General features: G+C 34.8%; 5 protein-coding genes and 1 long non-coding RNA gene across 13 annotated transcripts in view; 3 read left to right on the top strand and 3 right to left on the bottom strand.

Annotated features, from left to right (window-relative positions):
• LOC102581494 (uncharacterized) overlaps positions 1 to 1,908 on the bottom strand; it is a 15,999-nt gene extending 14,091 nt beyond the window's left edge. For all 4 annotated transcript variants that reach the window (XR_001472825.1, XR_001472827.1, XR_001472826.1 and 1 more), the window contains exon 1: positions 1,812 to 1,908. This is a non-coding gene — a long non-coding RNA (uncharacterized lncRNA). The remainder of the gene's footprint in view (positions 1 to 1,811) is intronic.
• A 112-nt stretch (positions 1,909 to 2,020) lies between these two features.
• On the top strand, positions 2,021 to 9,606 carry LOC102582147 (increased DNA methylation 3-like). 4 transcript variants are annotated; one of them, XM_006342112.2, is made up of 5 exons: positions 2,021 to 2,158; positions 3,868 to 4,310; positions 5,342 to 6,398; positions 8,224 to 8,418; positions 9,174 to 9,606. In XM_006342112.2, exons 2-3 carry the CDS (start codon positions 3,950 to 3,952, stop codon positions 5,581 to 5,583), a joined length of 603 nt encoding a protein of 200 aa, XP_006342174.1. In that variant the 5' UTR covers positions 2,021 to 2,158; positions 3,868 to 3,949; the 3' UTR covers positions 5,584 to 6,398; positions 8,224 to 8,418; positions 9,174 to 9,606. The 4 variants fall into 4 exon arrangements, with proteins under 4 accessions (XP_006342174.1, XP_006342176.1, XP_015161928.1 ...); XM_006342114.2 differs by adding an exon at positions 2,980 to 3,117 and having other exon boundaries at positions 5,342 to 8,418; XM_015306442.1 differs by having other exon boundaries at positions 3,874 to 4,310; positions 5,342 to 8,418.
• A 1,233-nt stretch (positions 9,607 to 10,839) lies between these two features.
• LOC102581493 (increased DNA methylation 3) lies at positions 10,840 to 15,967 on the top strand. 2 transcript variants are annotated; one of them, XM_015306440.1, is made up of 4 exons: positions 10,840 to 10,966; positions 13,287 to 13,317; positions 13,400 to 13,593; positions 15,415 to 15,967. In XM_015306440.1, exons 3-4 carry the CDS (start codon positions 13,431 to 13,433, stop codon positions 15,711 to 15,713), a joined length of 462 nt encoding a protein of 153 aa, XP_015161926.1. In that variant the 5' UTR covers positions 10,840 to 10,966; positions 13,287 to 13,317; positions 13,400 to 13,430; the 3' UTR covers positions 15,714 to 15,967. The 2 variants fall into 2 exon arrangements, with proteins under 2 accessions (XP_015161926.1, XP_006342171.1); XM_006342109.2 differs by lacking the exon at positions 13,287 to 13,317 and having other exon boundaries at positions 10,841 to 10,966.
• A 1,127-nt stretch (positions 15,968 to 17,094) lies between these two features.
• LOC102581157 (probable inorganic phosphate transporter 1-9) lies at positions 17,095 to 19,021 on the top strand. Its single transcript, XM_006342108.2, has 2 exons — positions 17,095 to 17,924; positions 18,006 to 19,021. The coding sequence occupies exons 1-2, from the start codon at positions 17,251 to 17,253 to the stop codon at positions 18,859 to 18,861; spliced, it is 1,530 nt and encodes a 509-aa protein (XP_006342170.1). The 5' UTR covers positions 17,095 to 17,250; the 3' UTR covers positions 18,862 to 19,021.
• A 773-nt stretch (positions 19,022 to 19,794) lies between these two features.
• Positions 19,795 to 21,362, bottom strand: LOC102580817 (xylem cysteine proteinase 1). The gene is made up of 4 exons (XM_006342107.2): positions 20,850 to 21,362; positions 20,519 to 20,754; positions 20,293 to 20,433; positions 19,795 to 20,159 (listed from the first exon to the last, which is right to left on the bottom strand). The coding sequence occupies exons 1-4, from the start codon at positions 21,325 to 21,327 to the stop codon at positions 19,944 to 19,946; spliced, it is 1,071 nt and encodes a 356-aa protein (XP_006342169.1). The 5' UTR covers positions 21,328 to 21,362; the 3' UTR covers positions 19,795 to 19,943.
• Positions 21,363 to 22,430: 1,068 nt separating this feature from the next.
• Positions 22,431 to 25,116, bottom strand: CUC3 (CUP-SHAPED COTYLEDON3). Its single transcript, NM_001288073.1, is given in 3 exon segments — positions 22,431 to 23,090; positions 23,645 to 23,919; positions 24,861 to 25,116. Coding segments are annotated over 3 exon segments (1,068 nt in total). The 5' UTR covers positions 25,069 to 25,116; the 3' UTR covers positions 22,431 to 22,505.
• Positions 25,117 to 26,590: the final 1,474 nt, after the last annotated feature.

The raw sequence follows: 26,590 nt of genomic DNA, 5'->3' as shown, positions 1-26,590 counted from the left end.
GAGACAGTCCAGTCTCTGTTGTCCAGTTTTGGGACTTATACTCATTTTGTAGTAGCTCTGTACTGGTGACTTCCAGGTTCTGGGAGGGATCTTTATTTGTATATATGTTTTTGGTTTGATTCCGCCTGTTTATATTGTTAATTTCCTACTCTTGTTTAGTTTCTACCCTCAGACCCATTACTTGTTGTTACGGGTTACGGGTTGGCTTACCTACTGGTGGGTTATAGTAGGTGTCATCATGACTTGAGGAATCGGGTCGTGACAATTACAAACTTAATACAGGAACATGGTTGTTGGATTAATCCTTTTGTCTATAATGGACTCCATCCATGCAACAATCCTAGTTGAGTGTGCATCAGGAAAATGAACAAGTTACACAGAGCAATTCCCATCTACTAGTTTTAATTTCTGTCGAAATAGTATCCTATCAACAGTGAAGCAACTATTGTCAGTGAAAACATTAAATGCACAACATTAAATTCATAGCAGACTCATCCGCATCACATAACTGCAATCAGAGACATGCAGCATAATGAACTTCCCTATTCAAGCTATATTCCTCGTATTCGGCATGCTTCCAACTCAATATTTTCCTCATTTTAACATGAACTTTTACATGAAACCATATGTGTATTCCATTGCTGATGATCAGTGGCAGAAAAAGTTCAGCTGCATAAGATGTTATGCCGCTACTGCCACGAATATCTGTGGCACAATAGACTTACAGGGACTTATTCTAATAATAGAGGAAAATCAGTCGTACAGCAACCAAGTGGGTTGGTCAAAGCACAAGCTTCATGAACTACTCTTGCTTTAGGTCCTTCGACAGTTAGAAAGTTGTGGTATCAGTTTTAGTATCTGATTCACATAAACTAATTTCCAGGATCTCCGCTGCCTAAGAACATAAGCAGAGTAGCACGTTCAAACAGATAACAGAAAGGCAACAAGTTATGCTCCTTGGAGGGGAGATCAATCAGTTCAAGGTCCAAAATGGTATTGGAGAAACACTGCATAGTTCTGGATCTTCTAGTACAATTTAGCCTTTCACCTCTAATAGACTAATGAAAATATTTTTTTTCAGAAATTTGAACCAAACGTTTCTAATTGAAACACTTTATTAGGAGTTGAGGTGCTCAATTGAAACATGACTTAGTTCAAGTGTCTGACTTAGTTCGAGTGCTCAATTTAATAAAAAATATTCTCATGATCTCATCCTCAAATCATAAGAGAGGAGAACTATGAGGAATTTTTTAACATCAACAGCTTTGCATATCATAAACGGAGAAAACACAGGATGAAACACAAAAACAGAATCAGAACAATGCTAAAGGAAGATACAAACAAATAAACATAGAGCGGCCAAAAAGGAGGCTTGCGCAAAAACAGGTAACCCAGCTCACTGGGACAGTACTGAATCTATCGAGGGTGGAACAGTGTGTGGTATTAGGATGCTCATTCTATTGCTCTACAATCGATGGAAATCAGTAAAATCCCAAACCTTAGTCAGTATATTAAAGAAATTTCAGCAAGACAAGGTCGAGAATCAATCGAAAGCAGCACATAAATGGACTTGCAGCAAGACAGCACCTAGAAGCTAGTGTCAAGTAAGAGAGGCAAAAAAGAGCACACTTGGGCATCAAAAGCAACAAAAACACATACATCAGGAGACTCTGAAACAGAACCAAAAATGAACAAATGGAGCTGAGGAAGAGGACCGGCAGTGAGAAGAAAAGAGGCAAAAGGAACATAACAAAAAACCAAAACCAAGAATTCCACACACAAGATAGAAGGTAGAAGGCAGTGACCAGAACCTCAGGTGGCCGGAGAGACCATCGGGAAACCAGAACCCATTACCTGGATCTGAGAAAGACAACGGTTTTTTGCTTTTTATACCTCTGGCTTTATTAGTTGCAAAGACTTGATTTTTATTTTATTATTTAAAAAATAGTTTATGGGTCCGGGGCCTTTTTTTAAAAAGGGAAAAAAAACACTTGTTTATTTATCAAAAAAATAAAAAATTGCGAGTCTGTTTCTCTAAAAATTGACACGTACTCCCATAATGTAACATCATCTTTCACCTCCTCCATTAAAGAACATCAAAGATCAAGAAAAAGCCAATGCAATTTTGTCTGAAGAGTGAAGAGGAGTTTGATTCTTGGTTGGTCCATTTTCTCTGCTTTTGTATTTTGTGTATGGGTTTAGGTTGTTGCATGAAACATGGCTGTTGCAAGATAAAGTGTAAAGCTTTTCTGCTCGGTGTTGAATGAATAGGGTTAATCTCTTACTGTTTTGCTTAGGTTTCTAGTGTAACTTTGTTTTCTTCTTCTCTATGTTTTAGATTTTCTGTAAACTGATTCAGTATTGTGCAATTTTGTTTGTATGTAGTTAAGTTACTGAGTTGAATTCTGTTTTAACTAATTGGATGCAATTTATGTTCTTTCTCGTATTAAAATTCTCAAGACAAGATATAGAATTCAATTATCAAGTTGGACTTATTTGAAAAAATGAAGCTTTTCTGAATAGCCAGGTTGACATAAAGCTCCAAGAATCACAATTGATCTTTGTTGGAAGCATAAACTTTCTTTAGTTTTATCTAGGATCAGTTTTCATTTGTTGTTTCATACCTTGAAATTTGTTTAGGATGTGCTATTCTAGCTAATCTCGTTGCTTCGTTCGGAAAAGGAAAAGGAGAGAAACTAAAGTAGTTGAATGTGTTCATCCTTTCATCATTCAGTTGCTGACCTTAGGATGAAATTTGCAGTTGATCATTATGAACCAAATTAATTATGCTAGAAATCAAGTAAAGGAAATAGCATGTCATAACCAACACTTGTTTGGAAGAATTAGAACTAACTAATAGTACTACCTGATTTGATGTGAACAATGAACGAGAAGTTTTTTTCTTTTCTACTTTTGTGCTTAAATTTTTACTAAGTAAAATATGTTGGTTAAACATATTAATGCATTTCATTTCTTTAGCTGAACGTGGTCCTTTGGATGCCCTTGAGAAGTTGGCTGATGATAGGGAGATTTGAACATTGCTTCCAGAAGTGGCTCATGCTTGCAGTAATAGATAGTCGACCAAGGCTGATTTTGTTAACGTTACAATTGAATGATGTAACCAGAAATACGATTCTCTATGGCACACTAGACCTTTTTTAAACCTAAGTAGTTTTTGTCCCACACAGGCTAGGCATGTGGATTGAACAAATAACTGATTTCCCTATTGTGTTAGTGCCAGTAAATGTAGATGCCTATTATGATGTCATGAACTAACTTAACTCTCCAATTTTTTTCTAATTTATGTTTTCAACTGCTAGTAAGGTTGATACCAGCCTGGGAGTTAGTTTCTTCTATTTGAATCCCTCCTCTACCAATGTGCTGGTGACATGTGTGTAAACCAGCGATTAATGGCTTATAGGAAATCCATTGATCCTGGAGATTTGATTAATGCTTTACATTTAGTAGCTTGCTAATGCTCAGTGGTTTGGTAGCTTATAGAACATCTGTTGATCCTGGAGGTTCGGTTAATGCTTTACACTAAGAGCTTGCTTATGTTCAGGGTCAGTTCCTGCTAAACGTGTCACTAAACTCACTTCATCTCTCTTTTCTTTATTTTTCTGCCTTTTGACACTGGGTATTACCATAGCATATAGCTACTAAAAGCACTTCTCCTAGGTATTTGCATATTCTGTAATAAACTTGCTTATAGATTATATGAAGTAGTATAACTTGCATATTACAGTATTTCTCTGAATTCTTTTCATGCCCTAGGGTTCTTTCTTTTTTCCAGTTTCAACCTTTTATGATAGTTGCTCTTTTTGACCTTTTTCCTACCTGAGTTCTTCTTGCTTCTTTTGATGGCAGAATTAGTTTGGAAGTTGGATAACTGTTGAATGCTTACAGTATGTTTCTGATGAAAGACATGGTGAACATGGAAAGTCAGTAAATGTCAAACATGGAATGCTTACATCCTGAAAAGAAGGTTAAGAGAATAATTTGGAAGCAGTCCAAGGAGAAATCGAATGGGGAAGACTCTGCTGAAAATGGTACATCATTGATGAAGATGGAAGACAGTGTGAAAAAGAGGCCCCATTCTGATACAATGACCAGTGGTGTAGACAGGCCTTGCATGATGTCACTTCTCCCTCTTCCCAACTTGGAAGAATGTAACTCGGGGGCCCCTGCTATCTTGACAGGAACGGCATGCAAAGGAGTAACTGGACCACCTGTTGGAGTTGTTGATATTGGTGTTAGCATATCTGCTTACTATTTTCGTATTGCTCTACCTGGAGTCAAGAAAGATCCTGGTTTGTTACTTTACCTTTTACTTGTTGCGTTTCTGTAATCTGTTTGAATGTGCTAATCTGCTTTAAGGTCTTAGTCAGCCGAGATCTTGGTAATTATTCTATGTGAATCAGATATTACAGAACTGATATTACCAAGCTGTAACTGCAGAAGGACCTTAAGCAAGAGTAGTTCATGAAGCTTGTGCTTTTGACCAATCGCATATGGTTGCCCTTTGACTGATTTACTCTATTATATGAATAAGGCCTTGTGAGTCAATGGTGCCACAGATATTCATGGAAGTATCACATAACATTTATGTTGCTGATCTTTTTCTACCACTGACCATCAGCCGAGGAACTTATCATATTGCATGCAATGAAATCCACATCCAGTCACAATATATAGTGTTGGAAGCATGCTGAATATGAGGAATATGGCTTGAATTGGGAAGTTCATTATACTGCATGTCTCTGATTGCAGTTATGGGATGCGGATGAGTCTGCTATGAATTTAATGTTGTGCATTTAATGTTTTCACTTATGATAGGATACCATTTTGACAGAAATTAAAACTAATAGATGGGAATTGCTATGTGTAACTTGTTCATTTTCCTAATGCAGACTCAGCTAGGATTGATTCAGGGATGTAGTCCATTATAAACAAAAAGATTAATCTAACAACCATATTCCTATGTTAAGTTTGTAATGCTACCTCGTGATGTCTATTTGAGAAAGAAATATATGGGCAATTATTATGCGGAGATGCTTCTGCATTTACTCTCAGTATTGGCCTGTCTATGATCCTTATATAATTCTTTTTTTGATGTCTAGCAATCATGACATTATCATAGAAGAACTGTTATCCTGATAGAATTCTTGTATGTCAGACTTCTCTGCCTAACACTCAGAAAACGAGATTGGCTGATACCCTCTAAGTTCTTTCTCTCCGTATTGACTGATCCTGTTTTCTGATTTTACTATAGACTGTATCTATTGGTGCAAATAGTTTCACAAACTTCCCTGATTATGAACACTTTAACCCTTTGTTGCAGGTGAGTTCAACTGTGAGATTGAAAAAGATGGAAAGGTCCTTATTCGGGGGGTGACATCAACTGGTGGGAGAACCATCTCAAGATATTCTCGGGTTTTTGATATGAAAATTCAGCAACAATGTCCATCTGGTGCTTTCACCGTCTCCTTTAGTTTGCCCGGGCCTGTCGATCCGAGGTTGTTTTCACCAAATTTCAGATCAGATGGCATTTTTGAAGCTGTTGTAATGAAATACGAACAGTAGCTGGTAGTTCATGTAAACAGCCATTTAAGACAGAACCCACCACAGAAAGCTGTCTGCTCTTGGATTTCTTGTTATGATTAGTGGTGGACTGATGGCTAATGTGCTGTGTTTACTAAACTTGTAGATTATGTATGGTTCAGACAATGACATGTTTTGACATGTAAATAGAGCAAGTACAGTTCAAATTGTTCCCTATTTCATCTTGGTCCAAATGAAGAAATAATCCACTTATGATGATCTTTTTTTCATAATTGGAACCTAACTTTCTGAAGAAAAAAATACCTAAAAGAGCATTTTATATTGTTCAAGTTTGCTTCTTGATTGATTCTGAAGAGGCTATCTTCTTCAGGATGTTGTCAGAAGAAAATAAATGAGAAGTAGAAATGGATTTGCTGTATGGAGAAATGCAAAAATGAATTTGAGGAGTCCTACTAGATTTTGTTTTACCTAGAAAAGTAGTATTGGCATTTAGTATTTTTATGTCATGTGCAAAGAAAGATACATGACAGATTCAAACAGTTAAAGGGAAGCAGAGATGTGTGTTTTCATCTCAAGGTTGATTTGTAATGTCAGTCCTAGCTGGAACACCTGCTTTCACATGCCCTCATCAGCTGCTGTATGGGTAAGAGCACACTCACTTGACACTCTTCTTTGTGTGAATTCTACTAGGTATGTTCTGCTCAGCTGCTATAAGAGTAAGGGCACGCTCACTTGACACTCTTCTTTGTGTGAATTCTACTAGGTATGTTCTGCTCAGCTGCTATAAGAGTAAGGGCACGCTCACTTGACACTCTTCTTTGTGTGAATTCTACTAGGTATGTTCTGCTCTTTTTTTCCTTCAATTCACTAAGTTGCTTTACTCTACCTTGTGCTTCATTCTCACTTGCCTTTGAATTTGAGTTTTCTCTTTTTGCTTTCTTAGCATTTATCTGATCAACTGTTTTGGTCTGTTATACTAAGGGGGTAAATTATAGACCTTAAGCATGAGATTACAATTCTATAGTAAGTAAATCCTCTTTGAAACGTACGATAAGTGCTGATTAGTATGTTGAAGTATTAATGTTTGTTGTACTTTCTATAATAGTGCATGAATGCTGCTAACTTGAGGAATAGACAAGACTACTCATGACTCAAATATGAGTCAACCAATTCCTTGTAAAAGAGATTTCACTGAATCTTGACTGGATTCTCGTAATCCCTAATTCATTTTAGCTTCTTTTGGTCAATATAACCCTCTGAAAATTCCAATAAATTGGTTCATTCCTTTACTAAGATTTGTGCTTTGCCGTTTCTGCTGAGCAAGGTATACAATTCTATTTTGAACTATTTCTTTGCTAACTTTTGGAGATTTTAGGATTTGATTTTCAGTTCATTTTTTTCCACTTGTTAATTGACATTTGATACACTTTGGAAAAGATTTTGGTCTAGGGTTCATTCTTTTAGATATCAGGTAATGTTCCTTACATCTTAGCCATGATGAAGAAGCTGATTTTTTTTTTGTTTCTGGCGATTGACCAATGAAAAGCATTTGTGTTCTTCTTTATTTAAAGTTTTTGCTTGATGGCTTTCTTATCCTATGATCTGTTTCTTTGCTATCATCTCTTAGCACTAGGAGGAGCCATGGTAAGTTGTGGCATTTTTTAGGAATTGTATTTCAACTCATTTTTGGCTTTTTCAGTTGCTATATGATGCCACGTATATGATCTAAGGTTTCTTGTCTAACATGTCTAGTTGGTGGAGAGGGAACTAGTATAAAGCGGAATTCAGACCGGAAAATGCATAGGGTGATGAAATTACATGAGCTTTGTCTAAAATTAGGAGTATAAGCAGAACAAAAGATATATTAAAGCTGGATCACTTGTTTCTTCCACTTTGATCTTGGATCTATATCTTTGGAAGTACCATTTAATGCGTCTATTTGCTGCTTTAAGTAGGCATTATTTGAAAAATGACATCTACTAGATTTCTGCTTTTGAAAGATCTAAACAACAGTTCAACATTCAGAATCATATAGAAGGCTAGGCAATGTTGTTGTTATTAGACAGAAACCATAGTTCAGCATTAAATTATAGACATTAAGCATGAGATTATGATTCTTAATTATGTAAATCCTCTTTGAAACGTATGAAGTGCTGATTAGTAAACTGAATTGCTAATGTCTGTTCTACCTTCGAGAACAGTGCATGAATGCTGCTAACTTGAGAAACTAACAAGACTACTCTTGACATAGAGCTGATTCAACCATTTACATGTACAGAGTTTCACTGAAAACCTCACTGGATTCCCAAATCCCTAGTTCTTTTTATCTTCTTTTGCTCAGTAGAACCCTCTGTGAGTTCCAAAATAGTGCTTTGCATTTCTGCAGAGCAAGGTATGCAAAAAAGGCATTTACTTCTGTGCTTTAAAATTTTGTGCTAAATCCCCATTCTTCGAACTGGCATGTTAACTCATAGCATGCCTAAGATATCGTGTATATTAATGTTATCCAGCCGCTGTGACTTGTAGTGCGATACGCCAATCTTCTATTTTTACCGACATTGTACATATATTAAGTTGCCAATTGAGTTCCTTCCTTCTTCCAGTATTCAAACAATGCATATTGTTCAAGGTTTTAATACACTATAGTTTTACAATCTGCAGGAAGAAATTTCGAAGGAAACACTGAAAACTTGAATATGATTATCGCATATCCATTTACATTCAACGCACATGTCATACGGACTGGAGCAGCCCGAGAGGGGAGAGAAGGAGATTCTAATGATACAGTGACTATCACTATAACTGCAATTTCATACAAGTTTGAGGTTGTCCTACCGGCTGTTGCAAGAAGCCTTGGTTAGTTTGTTTCCTTCTCTATATAACACATTGAAAAATTTACTCGTAATAATCTCTATCCATCATTCAATGCTTATTGTTCGAATAAGATGTTAACAGAGAGAAACTTGATCTTTTTCTATTACTAGTCTTTAAATAGAACTTGGAAAGAAACAAACTTAGAGAAAAAATAGGCCACTAGTTTAGCACTAACCCATGACCTGCTAACTAACTAACATCAACTAATTAGGACTCCTAGAGCTAGTTAACTGGAAACATAAAAGACTCCTAAAAGTAGTGCCACTAACAACATTAAACTTTTGAATCAGTTGGAACTTAAACCAGCAAAGACAGCTAGAAAGAAGTTAGAAAATGAAATTATCTCGACAGTTTTGCTTTTTGGGAAAATCTGCATGTGCTTCCCTGTAAAACTAGGTTAATAACATAATTAGAAAAACCCTCCTGCCATTCAACAGGTATGTGCTCCGGTTGTAGCAGTGTTGAATGAACGGCTGATCTGGAACCAGAGAGTTGGTTCGGATTCCCTTGATAGGAAATCTTTCTTAGAAGTTATGGCTTATTAAGTCTAGCCTTCCCCACAATTGGCTTATCTGCTTCAAGGGTTTATTGTATATCAACTACGAATAGTACAAAGGTTGTATTATCCAAAAATCTATACTCGAAGAAGTTTTAAGCATTAGAAAACCGATACTCATAATGCTGAAAATATTATTATTTATTTAAGAGAAATGACCAAGTGGACAGTTGTATTGCAGGCAATTTGTCAGTTGTTGTTCTTCCTAATGGGAATGTCAAGGTAGAAGGGATTGTAAGAGCTGGGGAAAGAACAAGCAGTACGGCGCCAACTGTATTCAACAGAAGAACTCGACGGATATTTCCTCTAGGTCACTTCACCATCAATTTCACCTTGCCAGGACCTGCTGATCCCACAATTGTAAGGGCCAAGTTAGACTCAAATGGTGTTTTGAAAGGAACTGCGTTTAAACGTTGGATTGGTAGGTCTGGTTAAATTGATGAGTCGTCTGATTAATTGGACATGGTTAGCTTGTAATCTTAATTAAAACCATCTTCCTACTCTGGAGAATCTTTAGTATTATGGCACTGAAATTCTGTCTGCATCAATATCTTTCACAGCAGAGACTACCTGATATTGCAACATTATTCAGCCAGTTTCTGTTTTATTTTATATATATGGTGTAAACTGTTTTTGTTATGTTAGCTGCTTATGGACAATTCTTGTATGAGTTGTTTTGTATCATGTCATATTGCTTCTACTTGCACAACTAGCTTTCAATCATAAAATGATTAGGACCGGAAAACCAGCCACACTTTCTTTTTTACCGGTCTATCTTTAATAAGCGAAATCCCTTTGCCGTGCAATCCTTATCTAATTGTTTCAAGAACATTCATTTTTAATGTAAATGCATATCCAGAAGTTTTCGCTACTTAATCATAGATGATATCTAAATTATTTGGCACATTGGACCCTATCTTGACCTTTGATGACAAAATGAGTTGATGGAAACAACTTTGTTTTCCCCTGCTGCAAAGTTGAATTTTATATGCACCAGTATTGTCAGCTTTGAGGCTGATTCCAAGTGCAAAAAGCTTTTGTGAATGGTTGGTCTAAGGTATGACAGAACAATGAGATGATGCTGTTTTTCCATCTACTATTAGGCCTTTAGTGCCTGCTCCATTGCAAGACCACCAATATAATTGCACGAGGAAGCAAGAAATTGATGAGTACTTGTCCTTCGTCATTTCTAGTTGTCAGCAGACGACAATGGAAAGAATTGCTCTCCAGTCTCAGAAAATATGATAGTGATTTCGTCCATACACATATTGTTCAGATATATGGATAGTCTTTTAAAACTGTGATCCGACAGCATAAAAAAGATTAAACCGAATTATATTAATATGGTTATAGTATAATTAACAAACATTCTTCATCTTATTGAATTCTCTATTGTGATTGTGACTTTTTCACAAATAGTATATCATGATTAATTAAATTGATTAAATAGGTCTAAATTACGTGTAATTATTTAAACCTAACAAACACACTTTTTTTTAAATATATGTCTTTCAAATTGATATTTCTTGATTGGAATGTAAGAGTTCCGTCAATTTAATTTACTAGTTTCGTTTCTATATGATAATCATTTATTTCTTGTTACTTTCTTTTTCGGTAAAGCACAGAGAGCAGTTTCTTTTTTCGCTACTACTATCATTCCACACAGAGTAAATAATAATGTGTTACTTCGTGTTTCAAAAAAAAACATTTCAAAAATTTGTGACATTTAGTTTGGTGGAGGATCAAAAGTGCACTAATATTACAAATATAAGGGATTATTATTATTCCATGTAAAAATTAAAGGATGTGTTTGAATCTTAATGTAAAATAAGGGACTATTTTCGACCTTTTCTCATCTCACTTGTAATAGAAGAAGAAGAAAAGAAGGTCACTCTAGAAAGTTCACCTGCAGAAGCTGAAGTAGAGCGGCGTTCAATTTTGGCTACGAATCTCCTCAAAGGAGAGAGCAGTAAAGTAATTCAGTTTATCTCTTTCCTTTTTTGTTTGCTAGTTGTTTTTTTTTGTTTTTTTCTAAATATTACTTCACTAGGGTTTTGTCTGGGATTTTACAGAGCTATCGGTTTTGCTTCAGCGAATTTGTTGTTTTCTGTGATGTTTTTGGTTCAAAGTATTTTGGTGGTGTGCTTGCTACTGATTTGGCAAATCAAATGTTCATGCTGGAGTTTTTTCGGAAAAGGGCCATTCTTGATGTGATGCTGCCCTTTTCATGTTAAAGACTGATATAAGAGTGTTAAAAATCCTATCTTTCATGGCTGTTTTATCGTTTTCTCATCTTTGGCTTTAGGCTGTCCTAATGAGTGAAATGGGGAAAAAATTAACCTTATGATTTAATTGTTCGTTCGGGTGCAGTGTGTTTCAATGGCAAATGGTCAGCACAGTAAGTTTCCTGTCTTTGTGTAGCTTGTTTGTATTTTCAAGACTTTGGGGAGAAATATGTTGCCTTTAAACTAAGCTAAATGTGAAATGTCCTGTGTCCAGTTCCTGCCTGCTATGGCTAAACTCTTCGTGATTATGATGGTCAGCTGTAGGTGGTGTCTCTTTGGTTTGAAGCATGTAATCAAGTCTGTAGGTTAAGTCAGTGAAGATTCCCTCAAATAGGGATAGGAACTTTTTCTGGAGTAGATAAATCAACTTATATATTAGATTCGTAGCATCCTTTAGGCTATATTTATATGTAAGCGTGGACTTACGGATTGATGTTATATGTAAAGGACCCTGGAGCTTGTTTCACTGTTGATTTCTCTTCAAGTGTTGATGCATGTAAAACAGTTGTAGATTGGAGGGTTGAGAAGGATCGAGCCCTGCAAGTTTCTTGTAGCACACTTCATTAAGTTTCATGCAATGTCCGTCAGGAGTCTTGATTTTGGTTAGAAATTTGTTTGTAAGGGTAGTGTGGAAAATCTAGGGAACCTCAAATCTTACTAGTACTCCCTCCGTCCCATATTAGATGAGCACTTTCTGTTTTACATGGTGATTAAGAAATCATTAAGAGATCGATCAACTTTGCTATTTTACCCTTTGTTCATGTTAATTAGCCTCTTGAAAAAAGAAATTCTTGGATCTTTAAAATTTGTTTAAACTTCCAAAGGCCATATTAGTTGTAGGGGTAAAATGGAAAAAAAAATTAATCAATTTTATCCTGATTTAGTAAGTGATCGAGTAATATAGGACAAATATCTTTAGTAAGCTGTCCCACTAATATGGGACGGAGGGAGTACTAATTTTCCACATAGGCAAAATATTTAAGAGTGGAGTGAAAACACACCTTAATAGGATAGAATAAATACATATGATTCAAACAACTAGGCCCAACTAATATTGGATTTGAAGCATATTTGATTGATTGGGGTTATTAATAAATACATACTTTATGCATTCAAACATTAATTTGATATAAGTTTTTAGTTAGGGTAAATGGGGTGGTGGTGGGAAGCGAGAACGGAAAAAAACGATGAGGGCTTGCTTCCCAAAAGCGAAAAATGTGAAGCGACACACACGCTTTTTTTCAAATAAAGCGGTATTTAGTATAAAAATAAAAAATACTAAATATGTGTAGATAAATAATCAAGAACTGAATAGAGGTAACATATTCTTAGATTATAAAGTAAATAGATAGTCAATAATCCTGATAAATCATACACATTACGAACAGAGCAACAGAGCAGTAACTTTGAACCTCAAATCAGAAGAAAAAAGAACAGAGTAACACCACTTGAGTAGCATTAGAAACAGAAAATTGAAGGGAAAAAACCCCTAGTTACCAGAAAGAGAAGAAGAGAAACATATGCAGCACTGCAGAGAAACATAAAGAGAAGAAGAGAAGAGAACTAACCTGTAGCAGCAGTTGCAACAGTCGACCAAGGAGGGAAAATAATTGGAAAGATGTGCGCAAGTATATTTACAGACATTATAAAAAACCTTACAGAATTTTTTTTAAAAAAAAAAAACTAATTAGCGCTTATCTCATTTAAGCAAGCTTTCGCTTCTCGCTTTTGGGACAGAAGCACACGCTTTTTCATTGTCGCCTCGCTTCAAGGCATTAAAGCGCAACCCTGTCACCTCGCTTAAAGCGAGCGCTTCAGCGCTTTTAACAACACTGAGGAAGGATCAGTCTATGCTTATTCTTTTTCTTGTCAAAGTCACACTCTTCCTCTGACCTTTTTCTTCGATTCAATCCTACAAAGTGAGTGAGATCTTTAATACATATGTAAATGCATCAGCAGTCAAATTCTCTAATGCTCTAATCCCTGAGGCTAACTTCTTTGTCTTATAGCCTGCAGGAAGCTATCTTGCTTGATACATGTGTAAGCAGGAATTTAGAAATATCTGCAGAGCCACCTCACACTTTTTCCCCTGAAGCTAAAGTCGTTATCTTATAAACTGCAGGGAGGTAACTTGCTTGGTACAGCTGTAAAACATGAATCCAAATGAATCTGCAAAGTCTCATGCCAAACCTGATATCATTCTGACTGGGACTGCAAAAACATGTCCAAATGGACCGCCACTTGGTTTGGTTGACATAGGCAGTAGTGAGAATGCATACCTTTTTCGTGTTGCGCTTCCTGGTGTAAGGCATAAATGTAAGTACTTCTAAAAGAATTTCTCTACAGGTTAATTGTTACTATTGTCTATTTTCTGGAGTGGGCATAGTTAATGGGTGCAACTAGGGATGGCAATGGGGGTGGTGCGGGGAGGGTTGAGCTTAACCTGCAAAATTTTTTATCCGCCCCGCTCCGCATAACAACTTTTTTCATTTTCAACCCGTCCCGCATGAACCCGCCTCACATAATTTTTTTAATATTTTCTTTTTTCTAGTTAAGTTTGATACTAAAAATAAAATTCATAAAAATAACTTCATTTTTTCATTAAGTTGTATTAGTTTAATAGATAATGACTTAAAAAATTATTTTTTAAAGGTTAATTGGGAAACATGTAGGAAATTATTATTGAACCATTTTCATTAACTATCTTGAATATTTTAGTAGTTTTAAAGAAATTATCTTAATAAATAATGCTCTATTACTCTAATTAATGTAAAAAGTTAAATTAAGTTTGAACCCACACAAAATCACGTATACCCGCAACCCAACCCCCCCCCCCTCCCGCATTAGTTTTTAAAAACCCACTTCAACCCGCCCCACCCCATTGCCATCTCTAGGTGCAACACTGATTATTTGATGCATACACATGCTCTTTATTTTTTGACATAGGTAACTGTTTCTATTTCTGTAAACACAGTACCATATTTACAAAAGAACTCAAAATCTACTATCCTATCCTTAGAATGAGTCTAAGACATCAATGATAGAGACAATATCATTAGAGTATATCTGGTTACACCAAAAACATAAAGTCAAAATGCAATTCATTTTGACTTGTTCTATAGTATTCTCCATATTCTCAAAGACTCTAAGGTTCCTCTCCTTCCATATTGTCCACCATACTGCAGGTACAATTCTCCAGTTGTTTCTGTTTTTTGGAGTTCAGTGAACTCCTGCTTCTTCCCAACTGTGTAATGCTTCTGTGATTTTCCCTGGCATGGACCAAGATATGTTTTTGAGACATAGGAATAATCTCCATAGTTGACTTGTGACCTTGCAATGTATAAATAGATGAACCACTGTTTCTGCAGTTTCCCCACAGAAAAAACATCTCGAACATAAAGGGATCCCCTTTTCATCAAGTTATCTTGTGTCAGCACTACTTCCTTAGCCAATAACCAGACAAAGCAAGCTACTTTGTGTGGGATTTTGGCTTTCCAAATGTGTTTCCAAGGCCATCGAAGTATCTGCTGGTTTGGTTAGTTCATCTTCCTGTAGGCTGCATTTACTTTAAAAGTCCCATTACTATTTCCCTGCCACTGTAGGATGTCTTGTCCAGCCTTCAAACCACTGAATTGGTTGATGGTGCTGAAGAATTTTGTTACTCTTGGTATTTCCCAATCATTGAGGTGTCAAATGATGCATACACATACTTAAATCTCTTTGATCATAATATGATGATTCTGAAATGAGTCATTCCTAGAAATTGGAATACAAGAATGTATTACAAACACTTGATATCAATTATCAATCAATCAATTCAGCTACACGGCTACACTAAGTAATTGGGGTTGGTTGGGTAAGTCTCCTGAATTATAAACACTTGCTATGCAGTGGTAAGATGATTGTAACATTAGGTTTTTGTAAAGTAGTGTTCAAATTTTGTGCAAGAGTATGATCTATATTATATTAAAAGCAAGAGTATCATTTACTATTTTCCTCAAATTATTAAAATTGTAGATTCTAAAATCAATTACAATTTTATCAACTTATAGCAATTCACGTACACTTGACTAGTATACTTAATGTGAAGGTAAGCAAAACTTTTAAACAATCAATTGATGTGTGTATACTGTACAGGTAATATCAAATTTGACATACAAAGAGAAGGGAGAGTCCGGATAGAAGGTGTGATTACAGAGAGTGAGGCTTTGAAAAACTCACTCAAGGGTTATGAGATGAAAGTTCAGCAGCTTCCGTCCCCTGGGCCTTTTACCATATCGTTCAATTTGCCAGGACCTGTTGATCCCAGATTATGTTCCCCACAGTTTAGAACAGATGGCATTTTGGAAGTCATTGTGATGAAATTTCAGATACCATTGGTTTCAGCTGAAGGTTTGCCTGAGAATTGGTACAATGGCTCTTTCCCAGCTCCTTGAATTCTATTTGGTCCACATTCCCCCCTATGAGACATGGGAATTCTAGTTGTTGCACAACTCTTGTAATGAAATATAACAAGGCATCAGGAACGACTTCTGAACTTCTAGGTAGCCATACCTGTACACCAAGGGATTTTGCATTATATGCTCCACTCGAGATTTTGGTAATGCTGACTTGATTTTGAATCAAGTGTGTACTTTTATGGGGAAAAAATACTTCTTTTCCATCTTTATTATGGTCTTATGTTTTTCTCTGTCTTTTCATCAGTTTATTGTGAGTCCCCTATTTGCCTGAGTACTGGGAAAACCATGAAAAGGTAAGTAGGCAAGATTTTCAAGTCTGTTAATGTCAGTTTATACATATTATGTTTTAACAAAGTTTCTGCACAGAATACTTCGTTTTCTCATTACAAAGAGCTTATATGCAAATTGGAAAGCAACATCACATCCTGATATGTGATTGACGACCTGCTGTTTTCACTGTGCAACCATGCTGTCAAATGTAATAGTGACAATGTGTAAAACTAGGTGTTTGCCAACAGCAAGAAATACGAATCTCCTTTTGTAATTGTAGTGTTGGGAGTCTAACAAGCATCTCATAAGTTTGTCAACAATGATACAAAATTAGTCCATTTTACTTACTGTTAAAGCAACAAATGTCTTGTCAAATATGTGTTACATGGTGTGTGAGTAATATAATTGTCAAGGGCAAGATCCTTAGTTTTCTGCGTTTCCATATTAGTTGGGGACAACAACTGTTAGGTGTACATCAATTATATATATACTAAACATATATTAAGGATGCAAGTAAGTATTTATGATGTATAATCTTATACTTTGACCTTTCCACCCTAAATCAAGTCTCAAACTCTCAATCATTATTGGAATTCTGTTTTTTCTTTATTAGAATGACAGATTATGTTGGTTAGTTTAAGGGCCCAGCTCTAATTAAGAATTTGCAAGTCTTCCAACCAATGAAAAACGTGAATGTTTAAATCTTTGTAAAGTCATCAAATACCGATTTTATGATTCATTACAAATGTTATTTTACTTACACAACCCTTTTTATACGAGATCGGTAAAAGTTAATATCAAGATCGATCAATTGAGATATTCTTAGGGTCATTTTCTTCCATTTAAATTGTAACTGGTCAAGCTCGGGAATGGAACTCAGGACCCATGTAGAGCTGAGGAGATTCATTCGAACATCCTTTCCTCTACATTTGAACCCTGTAGTGAAAATATTGGCTCCACCGCGGGTCAAGCATGACGTAATATAGAGTTTGGCTCCACCGCGGGTGACGTAATATAGAGTTTGTTAATACGATGATATAATCAAGTTTCACAATTATTCGCATCTTCAATAGTATCATGAGCAAGCCAATCATTTCTATATTATATTTTTCTATTTCAAAGTCTTCCCTCGTCTCCTTCCCCTTCCCTTTTCCACGAAATTGCCTTCAAAAATCCATCAATATCCAACTCAAAACAAACAAATCATTCTGTGTATATTCATTCCTCTTAAACCAAGAAAAAAATGGCACTCAAAGTCCTTACTGACCTTGACTCCGCAAGAACACAATACTACCACTTTAAGGCTATTATCATAGCCGGCATGGGCTTATTCACCGATGCGTACGACCTCTTTTGTATTCCTCCAATCATGAAACTCATCGGTCGAATCTACTACGCGGACTCTAACAACCTTTACGAGGTCCCTAGAGCTGTCACGTCTGCTATGGTCGTGACAGCCCTTCTAGGGACCGTTATAGGTCAGTTAGTTTTCGGCCGATTAGGTGACCTAATCGGCCGACGCAAAGTCTACGGCTTTGCTCTAATGATAATGGTGTTGAGCTCATTTGGATGTGGACACTCAATATGTACGTCTAGGACTTGTGTTTTACTAAGTCTTGGATTTTTTAGGTTTTTATTGGGAATTGGGATTGGTGGAGATTACCCTTTATCAGCCACAATTATGTCTGAATTTGCTAATAGAAAAACTAGGGGTGCTTTTATTGCTGGGGTTTTTTCAATGCAAGGATTTGGTATACTTGCTAGTTCAACTGTCACAATGATTGTTTGTTCAATTTTTAATCGTGCTAATGGAGGAAGTCATGGTGCTGATTTGGCTTGGAGATTAATACTTATGATTGGTGCTATTCCTGCTGGACTCACTTATTATTGGCGCATGATGATGCCCGAGACCGCCAGGTACTTACATCCCAATTTATATGACACACTTTCATCTTTTAAGTTCTAGAAAAATATCTCACTTATATGTTTTAACGATAGGTATACGGCTTTAGTCGAAAGAGATGTGCCACAAGCAGCCAGGGACATGGAAAAAGTACTTGATATTTCAGCAAGTCAAATCGTTGAGGAATTTTCTACATACTTACCAAATTCACCGAGCTCTAATTATTCACTCTTCTCCAAAACTTTCATTCATAACCATGGCATTGATCTTTTTGCTTGTTCAATTTCATGGTTCCTAGTTGATATTGTTTTCTATAGCAGCAATCTGTTTCAATCCCAAATATACAAAAGATATTTAAGTAATAACCACAATGTCAATGCATTTCAAGAAGCTTTTGAAGTTGCAAGAATTCAGGCTATTATTGCAATTTGTTCAACAATTCCTGGCTATTTTGCAACAATGTACTTCATTGACCGAATTGGGAGAGTCAAAATTCAAATAATGGGATTTTTCTTCATGGCAATTAGCTTATTGGCAATTGGAATTCCATATTACTCCTATTGGAATAATAACACCAATATAGGGTTCATGTTTTTGTATGGACTAACATTCTTCTTCTCCAATTTCGGTCCGAACACGACTACCTTCATCGTGCCCGCGGAGCTTTTCCCTGCTCGTTTCAGAACAACATGTCATGGAATTTCTGGAGCTGTAGGAAAATTGGGTGCGATAATCGGATCGATAGGATTTTTATGGGCTTCTCAGAATAAAAAAGATGGATATAATGAAGGAATTGGAATGACAGCCTCTTTAATATTACTAGCTGGAGTTTGTGTAGTGGGAATGATCACTACATATTTTTTCACTAGTGAGACTATGGGAAAATCACTTGAGGAAAATGAAAATATTGTTATCAATGAAGATCATCAAAGTGTTGGTGGTAGGGCTTAATGATTATTAATTTTTCCAAATCTTGTGTATGTTAAAGTGAAATTATATTTTTCAACTTTTCTTGTATGAGTTTTCATATTTGTACATATTAGTGAGTTGACTTAATTAGGTAAGTGTACCTCATGACCATATATGTGGTAGAGAATGAAGTTGATTTTGATACCAATAGTTATTATCATAAGTTGATTTTTCATCGTCTTCAAATTCAAGATTTCAATTTCTTTATAGTAATATCTCCATTGATTAAAATTTTAAGAAAAAAATAAATATTTTTTAGAAATAGAAAAATCTGTCGTTCGAAAGCAGAAAAATATTTTTTTTTTTACTGGAGGCACGGTTGGTTTTGGAGCCTTGAGCAAAAATACAAAAATAATAATTCAAATTGACTAGTCAAATACAAACTATTACTCTCTTTTAAAGTACTTATTTTGAAAATATTTTTTAAAATAAATAACTTTTAACAACTTGATCAAACAAATACTCCCTCCGTAACAAATTACTTGCTATTTTAAAAGTTTAAGAAATTATCATTTTTTCTAAGTAATAATTGTTCTTGAAAACTATAAAATACTTCAATTATGATATTGATAACATATAAATAGAATAAATATTCAATAAAAAAATTATATTTAAAACATAAAAAAAAAAAAAAATCTTTCTAATTAAATCTTCTTTAAGGAACACATAAAAAAAATACGCTAGATAATTTGAAACGGAAAAAAAGAGTATACTTAATATGAAAAGTTTGTTTCAAACTTTGCCGGCCACACATCATTCTCCAATAAGGGACAACTTTCAACATGTGCCCTACTAATTAACTCTGACTAAATTAAAATTAATGTCTCTCTATTTTATCCATTAAAATGAAAAGTTATGTAAAAAATAATTAAAAAACTATAAAAGGTAGAGTTAAATCCCAAAAAAAAACAGTAATTCATTAAGAAATTTATTACATCGTACGTAAAATTTTGTAGTACATTAAAATTTGTTAATCAAAGATAACAGAGTGCCTGTTGAATCAGAAATAAAACATTAATTCAGAAGAAGAAAAAACATTTATAATATAGCCACTTTGGTTGTGTTCACTTCTTTTTGAGTGGGAAAGAGACCATTTTGTTAATACCACAAAGTCCTTCAGGCTTGCCTGTATTTCTCTTCATCCTAATAAAGCCCTTTTCTCCCCATTTGGGCCCCCATGAATTCTTCACAATGATGTAATCTGCTCCTTTTGTGGATCCATATCCTACTGCTGACACTCCATGATCCAAATCTGTTCCACAATGCCCATCAAACACACCCTGCATGCATACCATTTTTCAATCATCATCGTTATAGAAAAGTTTGACTGATAACGTTTTTGTATAAACAAAAATGTTATGACATGCATGTTTTATAACTATTAGGGGGGAATTAATTAGCTAGGATGTTTACCCCACTATAGAATTGAAAATCTCTAGTAGAAGCCTCAATGGCCACACTCAAAGGTTGGTTTGCAAGTGCTTTCAATAGACTTTGTTCATCATTGGCTGGCACATCATGGTAACCATCAATAGTAACCACCTCTGACTCATCCTAAAACATTTAAATATCCTCAATTAATACCAACAATTATAGTATTATTAAGGGAAGTAATTAACATTCTTTCTATAATATTTACTCTTTTTTCATCACAAGTGCCTTCTTCCATGAGGTAAGGATAATCATCCTCTTTGTGAAGACCACCATTAGATACAATGAATTGGAATGCATAATCCATTAGGCCTCCATTGCAACCATTGTTATAAGTTGTGTCACAGTCTATCAACTCTTGTTCAGACAAGGATGTCAAATTCCCTGTCTTTATTTGGTTAATTCCCTCTACTGCCGCCACAGTTGAAAACGCCCAACAACTACCTACATACATACATTAGTGACGTACGCAGAATTTTATCACTTTATCATATCAAAGTAACATATAGTAATTATTGTGACCAAAATAGGGAACTTACCACATTGACCCTGGTTCTTGACAGGGGTGACAGCACCTTTTTTCCTCCAATCAACAGACTTAGGCAAATCTACAAAATCTCTATAGGCAAATTCTTCTTGAGATAATTGTTCTCTTTTGTTAAGCAAATCTTGATCAACTTTAAGTCCTAAATACATTTTCTTGAACTCATCATGGCTCAAATCAGAGAACTCATTTACACCAAGCCAATAGTTGGTAACAATTTTATTTCTTTCATCAATATGCTTCAAATTTTCCTTGAAAATCTCAAACCTATGCAACTTCTCTTCAATGCTCTTATAAATCTTTCCATGTTTATCCATCCATTTATCGAAGAGATTAATGAGCTTATCGATGCAAGTCAAGTCATCAGAGGAGTATCCAATGATGGAATGATCGCGAGCCAATGAGGTGCAGGCCAGGAGGGAAATTGAAAATAAAACAAGAAGTGAAAATTTTGTAAAAGAGAAAAGAGCCATGTTTTTTTGAGTAGTATAGTATGAATATTGTTTGTGTTTAGAATGAATGAGAAATAGAGAGGGAGAGTTGGGTTAATATAGGGTATGTAAGTTTGCTTTGAAGCAAAGTTTTTATTTTATTAAGTAATTGTATACATATATAGTAGCATAAGTAGTAGGAAATTCAGTGCACGCTGAGACTTAAAGCATGGTGCTTTATTGGCTTTGGATTGAAAGGAAAGTTTGTTTTTCTTTGAATATTCAAAATTCTGACCATACATGTGATGTTTATGCTATACTGCTCTTTTTACATTGCAATTGTTGATTATGACTCTTATAAATATGGGCCCTATTGTTATGAGTATGTCTTTCCACATGCACAAGGCCCAAATAACTGTTTGGGATTGAGCCCAATCAACATTATCATTGCAAAATAGATACTTGGTTCTAGTTGATTCACTAGCCACTAGATCGATGAAAAATGCTTGCCTTTGCGTTAACTGACTGTTGTCAGTATATCAATCTCTTCCTTTCATTCTTGTTTTTGACTTCCGAATTGGTCAATTGTTCTCTTTATAGTCAAGTGGCTTTCAACTACTTTCTTAGTCGGTAACAACTCAACATTTTTGATAAAATTAAATTGATCATTTTTATTTTACGTTGAGCAGCAAAGCAAAAATGATAAAGAGACACCGGCAGGTATAGTCAAAATCGATGAAGGATTTGTATAACTTCATCTTATATCATGCTTAACTTAGCTGATTTGATGGATTTAATTACAAATCATATTAAATCAGTCACCAAATTCTCTATCACCATTTGCACAGAATTTAACAATCAGGTGAAGAGACGGGTCGGGTTCCAATCTCATCATATAGTCATTCTTAAATCACCGGCCTTAAATATGAATCTAACTACAGACATCATCAAAACACATTCAATAGCTTTACGTATTAAATCTTACATCAAACTATTATATACTAGTAACAAACAAATTAAAACGGAGCAAGTAATAGACAAGGTTATATATATATATATAATATTTTTCTTACATATATAAAAAAACTAAAGGAACAAGCAACATGCAGGTTTCAGAATAAAGCAACCTGAATTAATTACATATAGCTAAAGGGTAGCTCTTTATATTATAGGGATGACATAACACTAGTCATAATTAATTACTCCCTAGGTACATACTACTAGAGATGGAGAGGCCAAGATTCTGCAGCAATTTTGATGGGACAATTATCCATCACAACATTATTGAAATAATTGCATGGTATAATCCCCTCCTCCATTCCCGCTAAACTACTACTCCAATCGGAATTATTCATCACAAAAGCATCATTTTGATCATTATTGTTGTAACATAACGGAGAAGATAAGTAGTTGCCTTGTGATGATTTCATGCAAATTTGTTGATTGATCACAACGCTATTGGATGAGTTTTTGTTTGTCATATCCTCCTCCTCTTGTTTGTTGTCTTTGTATCTTTTGGTTGAGGAAAAGGCAACATTATTATTCATTGGTAATAGGTTTGTTGTTTGGGAAACATTAAAGAGGGATTTCAATAGGTCATTTTCATGGTGCTGAAATAGATAATGGTTATTGTGTGATATTTGTAATGTTTTTGGATTTGTTGTTAAAGGTGAATTCACTGCTGCTGATGATGACCATGTTTTTAAAGTAGGGTATGTAGACCCACCACCACCACCTGCCCCTTCATATATTGCATTTTTCTTCTCCCCTACTTTGTGTAGTATTCTGCATATCACCCATTCCTCCTGCCAACCATATTAAATCACATTAAAGCACCTAACAACTCATGTTGCTCATCACATTCTCCCAAAATGTCCTAAACTTAAACCAAGCAACAATAGTGTAATAAATAGAGTAGTGTACATAAACCTTATTCCTATATACCTTCAAAATAGAAACGTTGTTTCCGATAATAATTAGTAACCTTCGCATAACTCAAGTAATAGTAACATTTATGCTACTCTAACGTAATCTTTACATATATTTCAAGTCACAGCAATTCATGAATACCACTCCTAGTTTAATTTAGGTTAGGTTAGGTTAGGGAATCCCTTCAATATGAAATTACTAGCATCAACATGATTTTTCACTATACATTTATGTTAGATTTTTATGAATCAGAAAATTGTGAATAAATATAAAAACACCATCATTCATCTATCAATCCATCCATCAATCAATTCACATCACATCACATCATGAATTAACATATCACGAGACTTTATAATAAAGTCAACCCAAAAAAGGACAAAAACTCATACACCCAACAATTATATGTGTATATTCAAGTAAAATGTACCTTAGAAGAGTAACGGTAAGAGAAATCACCGTCAAGACGGTATTCATGCATAACCCACTTAGTTTTCTCACCCCTTGGAGCTCTTCCTTTGTAAAAAACAAGTGTTTTCTTCATTCCAAGGAGTGCTCCGTTAGTTGCACTGTAAACTTCACGGTCTTTACCGGTTGCTTTCCAATAACCCGCTCCGGTTGCCCGGTTCGTCCTTAACCCGGTTGGGTATTTCCGGTCCCTCAAGCTAAAAAAATACCACTCTCTTTCACCCATCTTTGCCACTTCTGTAATATTTTCACTTCCAAAATTAAATTATATACATTGCGAGTTACAAATTTGATAGAATTCAGTAATTTTAACTAAAATCGTATATAAGTATCACATTCATAAATAATAGAGTTAAAGTATCTCATATGGGGTCGGTAGAATGCAGTAATATTGGGGTTTATGTTAAGAAATTCACTTAATGTGTATCTAGAACCTGTAAATTAATTTTCTAGAATTCACTTAAAATTTTGATTTATTTATTTTTTCCAACAAACAATGGGAAAGGTCAAAAGGGTACATGTATTATTATGAAAAGTTAGTGAAGTTGGTATCTCATTAATGATATGAAGATATATCAAAGAGAGATATGTCTAATAATTTCCAAAAAAATAAAATATTCATGATGAGAAGAAGATCTTGGAAGTATTTAGACAATTAATACTATGATGTTGTAAAAGACATAAAGGAAGCAAATATTAATGGAAAAGAATATACTATAAAGTCTCTCATTAAATATTTTTAATGACAAAAGCCATAGAGAATATTAGTATCTCTATTCTCTGTCATATAGTATATAAATTCCACCATATGTTAACAACATACGAGACAAACCCAAAAACCATGTTGGAGACAAATTATAAGGGTGACTTAAAAAAAGCATAAGCATCTTTTTGAGTAATTGATTACTTTAATTTCTTGTAATTAATTATGTATAAATTTTAGAAATCACATAATATTTAAAAAGCATTTGACCATAGGCTTTCAAAAGTAAACTTTAAGAATTTATTTTTAAATTTTGGCTATAAAATTTGATAAGATAATATTTACAAGTTCAGGAAACACTAATTTTGAACTTTCACTTCAAAAAAATGTTTTCATGTAAGATACAAGTTCAGAGAGAATCTTAAAAATCTATAATTTTGAAGTTTCAAGTTCAAAGTATAATATTATTATGTACCTGGAAGCTCCCAGGGTTCACATCTGTTGAGATCAACTTGAGGAATTTGAATACCAGCAGAAAAAGTAGCATTGAAGACCTTAGAGGCTAAGTAAAAAGTGATAAGCTCTTCATCAGTAGGATGAAACCTAAAACCAGGTGGAAGACCTTGTTCATTCATCATCTCCTCTCTATTCAGTTCACACAATATTTCTTCCATTGCCAACATCTCTTCTCTAACTCTAAAAAGTGATTGATTTTCAAGATATGTGGTTATAATAATAACAAATTAAAGTGGAGGTAGCATGCATTTATATAGTACAAAACAAAACAAAATAGGCACTGAAACCAAAGGAGAAAGGAAAGTATGAGGAGAAGAGAGTAATATAATGAGGTTAGGGAACAAGTGGCAAAATAAGATGGAAGGGGTAATAATGTAATTGAATAATGAAAGGTAAGGTAGAAAATTACTACTCCCTCCGTCCCATTTTATGTGATGTACTTTGATTTGGCACAAACTTTAAGAAAAATGGAAAGACTTTTAAAACTTGTGGTCCAAAATGAATGATAGAAATTTGTGTGGTTGTAAATCATTTCATTAAGGGTAAAAAAGACATTTTATAGGCAAATTGTTACTTAAAATAGAAATGTGTCATTCTTTTTGGGACTGACTAAAAAGGAAAGTAAGTCATATAAATTGGGACAGAGGGAGTAGTATAAATGTGGGTATGGAAGGTAAGGGGTACTAAAATAGGTAAAAGTAAATAGAGAATTCAGATAGCAGTAGATAGATACATTTAGGAAAACGAGAGATTTTGGCCTTTGGAGAGAGAGAAAGTAAATGCAGAAATTGAATTGGTTTGGTGGAAAGAGAAGAGAGAGATTTATGCGTGCGTGTGTGAGTATGTTTTTTAACATACATTACTACTACCATTCTGTACTGTTGTAGTCAGATATACTATTATTTTTTTGGGCAGATGGCCTTAATCAGACACATAGAGAGCTCTACACTAGGAAAACGACGTTATATATGATATCACTCCTCTACCCCTATATATCTTACTGTATTTATTATGATTCCAATCCCAAAATATATGTTGTTTTAGCTTCAATTCTTTTTCTTTAATTGTAATTTCGGATGGAATGGAGTTTCTAATACAACGTAACGGGGGAGAGACTGATAAAAATGTTACATATTGTATTAGCGAGTATACACGATGTATAGGAAGGAGTATTGATACTCCCTCCGTCCCATTTTATATGATGTACTTTGATTTGGCACAAACTTTAAGAAAAATGGAAAGACTTTTAAAACTTGTGGTCCAAAATGAATGATAGAAATTTGTGTGGTTGTAAATCATTTCATTAAGGGTAAAAAAGACATTTTATAGGCAAATTGTTACTTAAAATAGAAATGTGTCATTCTTTTTGGGACTGACTAAAAAGGAAAGTAAGTCATATAAATTGGGACAGAGGGAGTAGTATAAATGTGGGTATGGAAGGTAAGGGGTACTAAAATAGGTAAAAGTAAATAGAGAATTCAGATAGCAGTAGATAGATACATTTAGGAAAACGAGAGATTTTGGCCTTTGGAGAGAGAGAAAGTAAATGCAGAAATTGAATTGGTTTGGTGGAAAGAGAAGAGAGAGATTTATGCGTGCGTGTGTGAGTATGTTTTTTAACATACATTACTACTACCATTCTGTACTGTTGTAGTCAGATATACTATTATTTTTTTGGGCAGATGGCCT

This window comes from Solanum tuberosum, unplaced genomic scaffold (genome assembly GCF_000226075.1).
Source record: "Solanum tuberosum cultivar DM 1-3 516 R44 unplaced genomic scaffold, SolTub_3.0 scf00032, whole genome shotgun sequence".
NCBI lineage: Eukaryota > Viridiplantae > Streptophyta > Magnoliopsida > Solanales > Solanaceae > Solanum > Solanum tuberosum.
This window is presented reverse-complemented; position numbering and strand designations above follow the sequence as displayed.

Excerpts from the sequence above, each read along its gene's own strand:
- LOC102582147 (XM_015306442.1), top strand. The coding sequence starts at position 3,950 with ATGTCAAACATGGAATGCTTACATCCTGAAAAGAAGGTTAAGAGAATA. Across the intron at positions 4,311-5,341 it reads TGGAGTCAAGAAAGATCCTG|GTGAGTTCAACTGTGAGATT; the intron begins GTTTGTTACTTT and ends CCTTTGTTGCAG.
- LOC102581493 (XM_015306440.1), top strand. The coding sequence starts at position 13,431 with ATGAATCCAAATGAATCTGCAAAGTCTCATGCCAAACCTGATATCATT. Across the intron at positions 13,594-15,414 it reads TCCTGGTGTAAGGCATAAAT|GTAATATCAAATTTGACATA; the intron begins GTAAGTACTTCT and ends TATACTGTACAG.
- LOC102581157 (XM_006342108.2), top strand. The coding sequence starts at position 17,251 with ATGGCACTCAAAGTCCTTACTGACCTTGACTCCGCAAGAACACAATAC. Across the intron at positions 17,925-18,005 it reads ATGATGCCCGAGACCGCCAG|GTATACGGCTTTAGTCGAAA; the intron begins GTACTTACATCC and ends TTTTAACGATAG.
- LOC102580817 (XM_006342107.2), bottom strand. The coding sequence starts at position 21,327 with ATGGCTCTTTTCTCTTTTACAAAATTTTCACTTCTTGTTTTATTTTCA. Across the intron at positions 20,755-20,849 it reads CAAGAACCAGGGTCAATGTG|GTAGTTGTTGGGCGTTTTCA; the intron begins GTAAGTTCCCTA and ends GTATGTATGTAG. Across the intron at positions 20,160-20,292 it reads ATTTTCAATTCTATAGTGGG|GGTGTGTTTGATGGGCATTG; the intron begins GTAAACATCCTA and ends GTATGCATGCAG.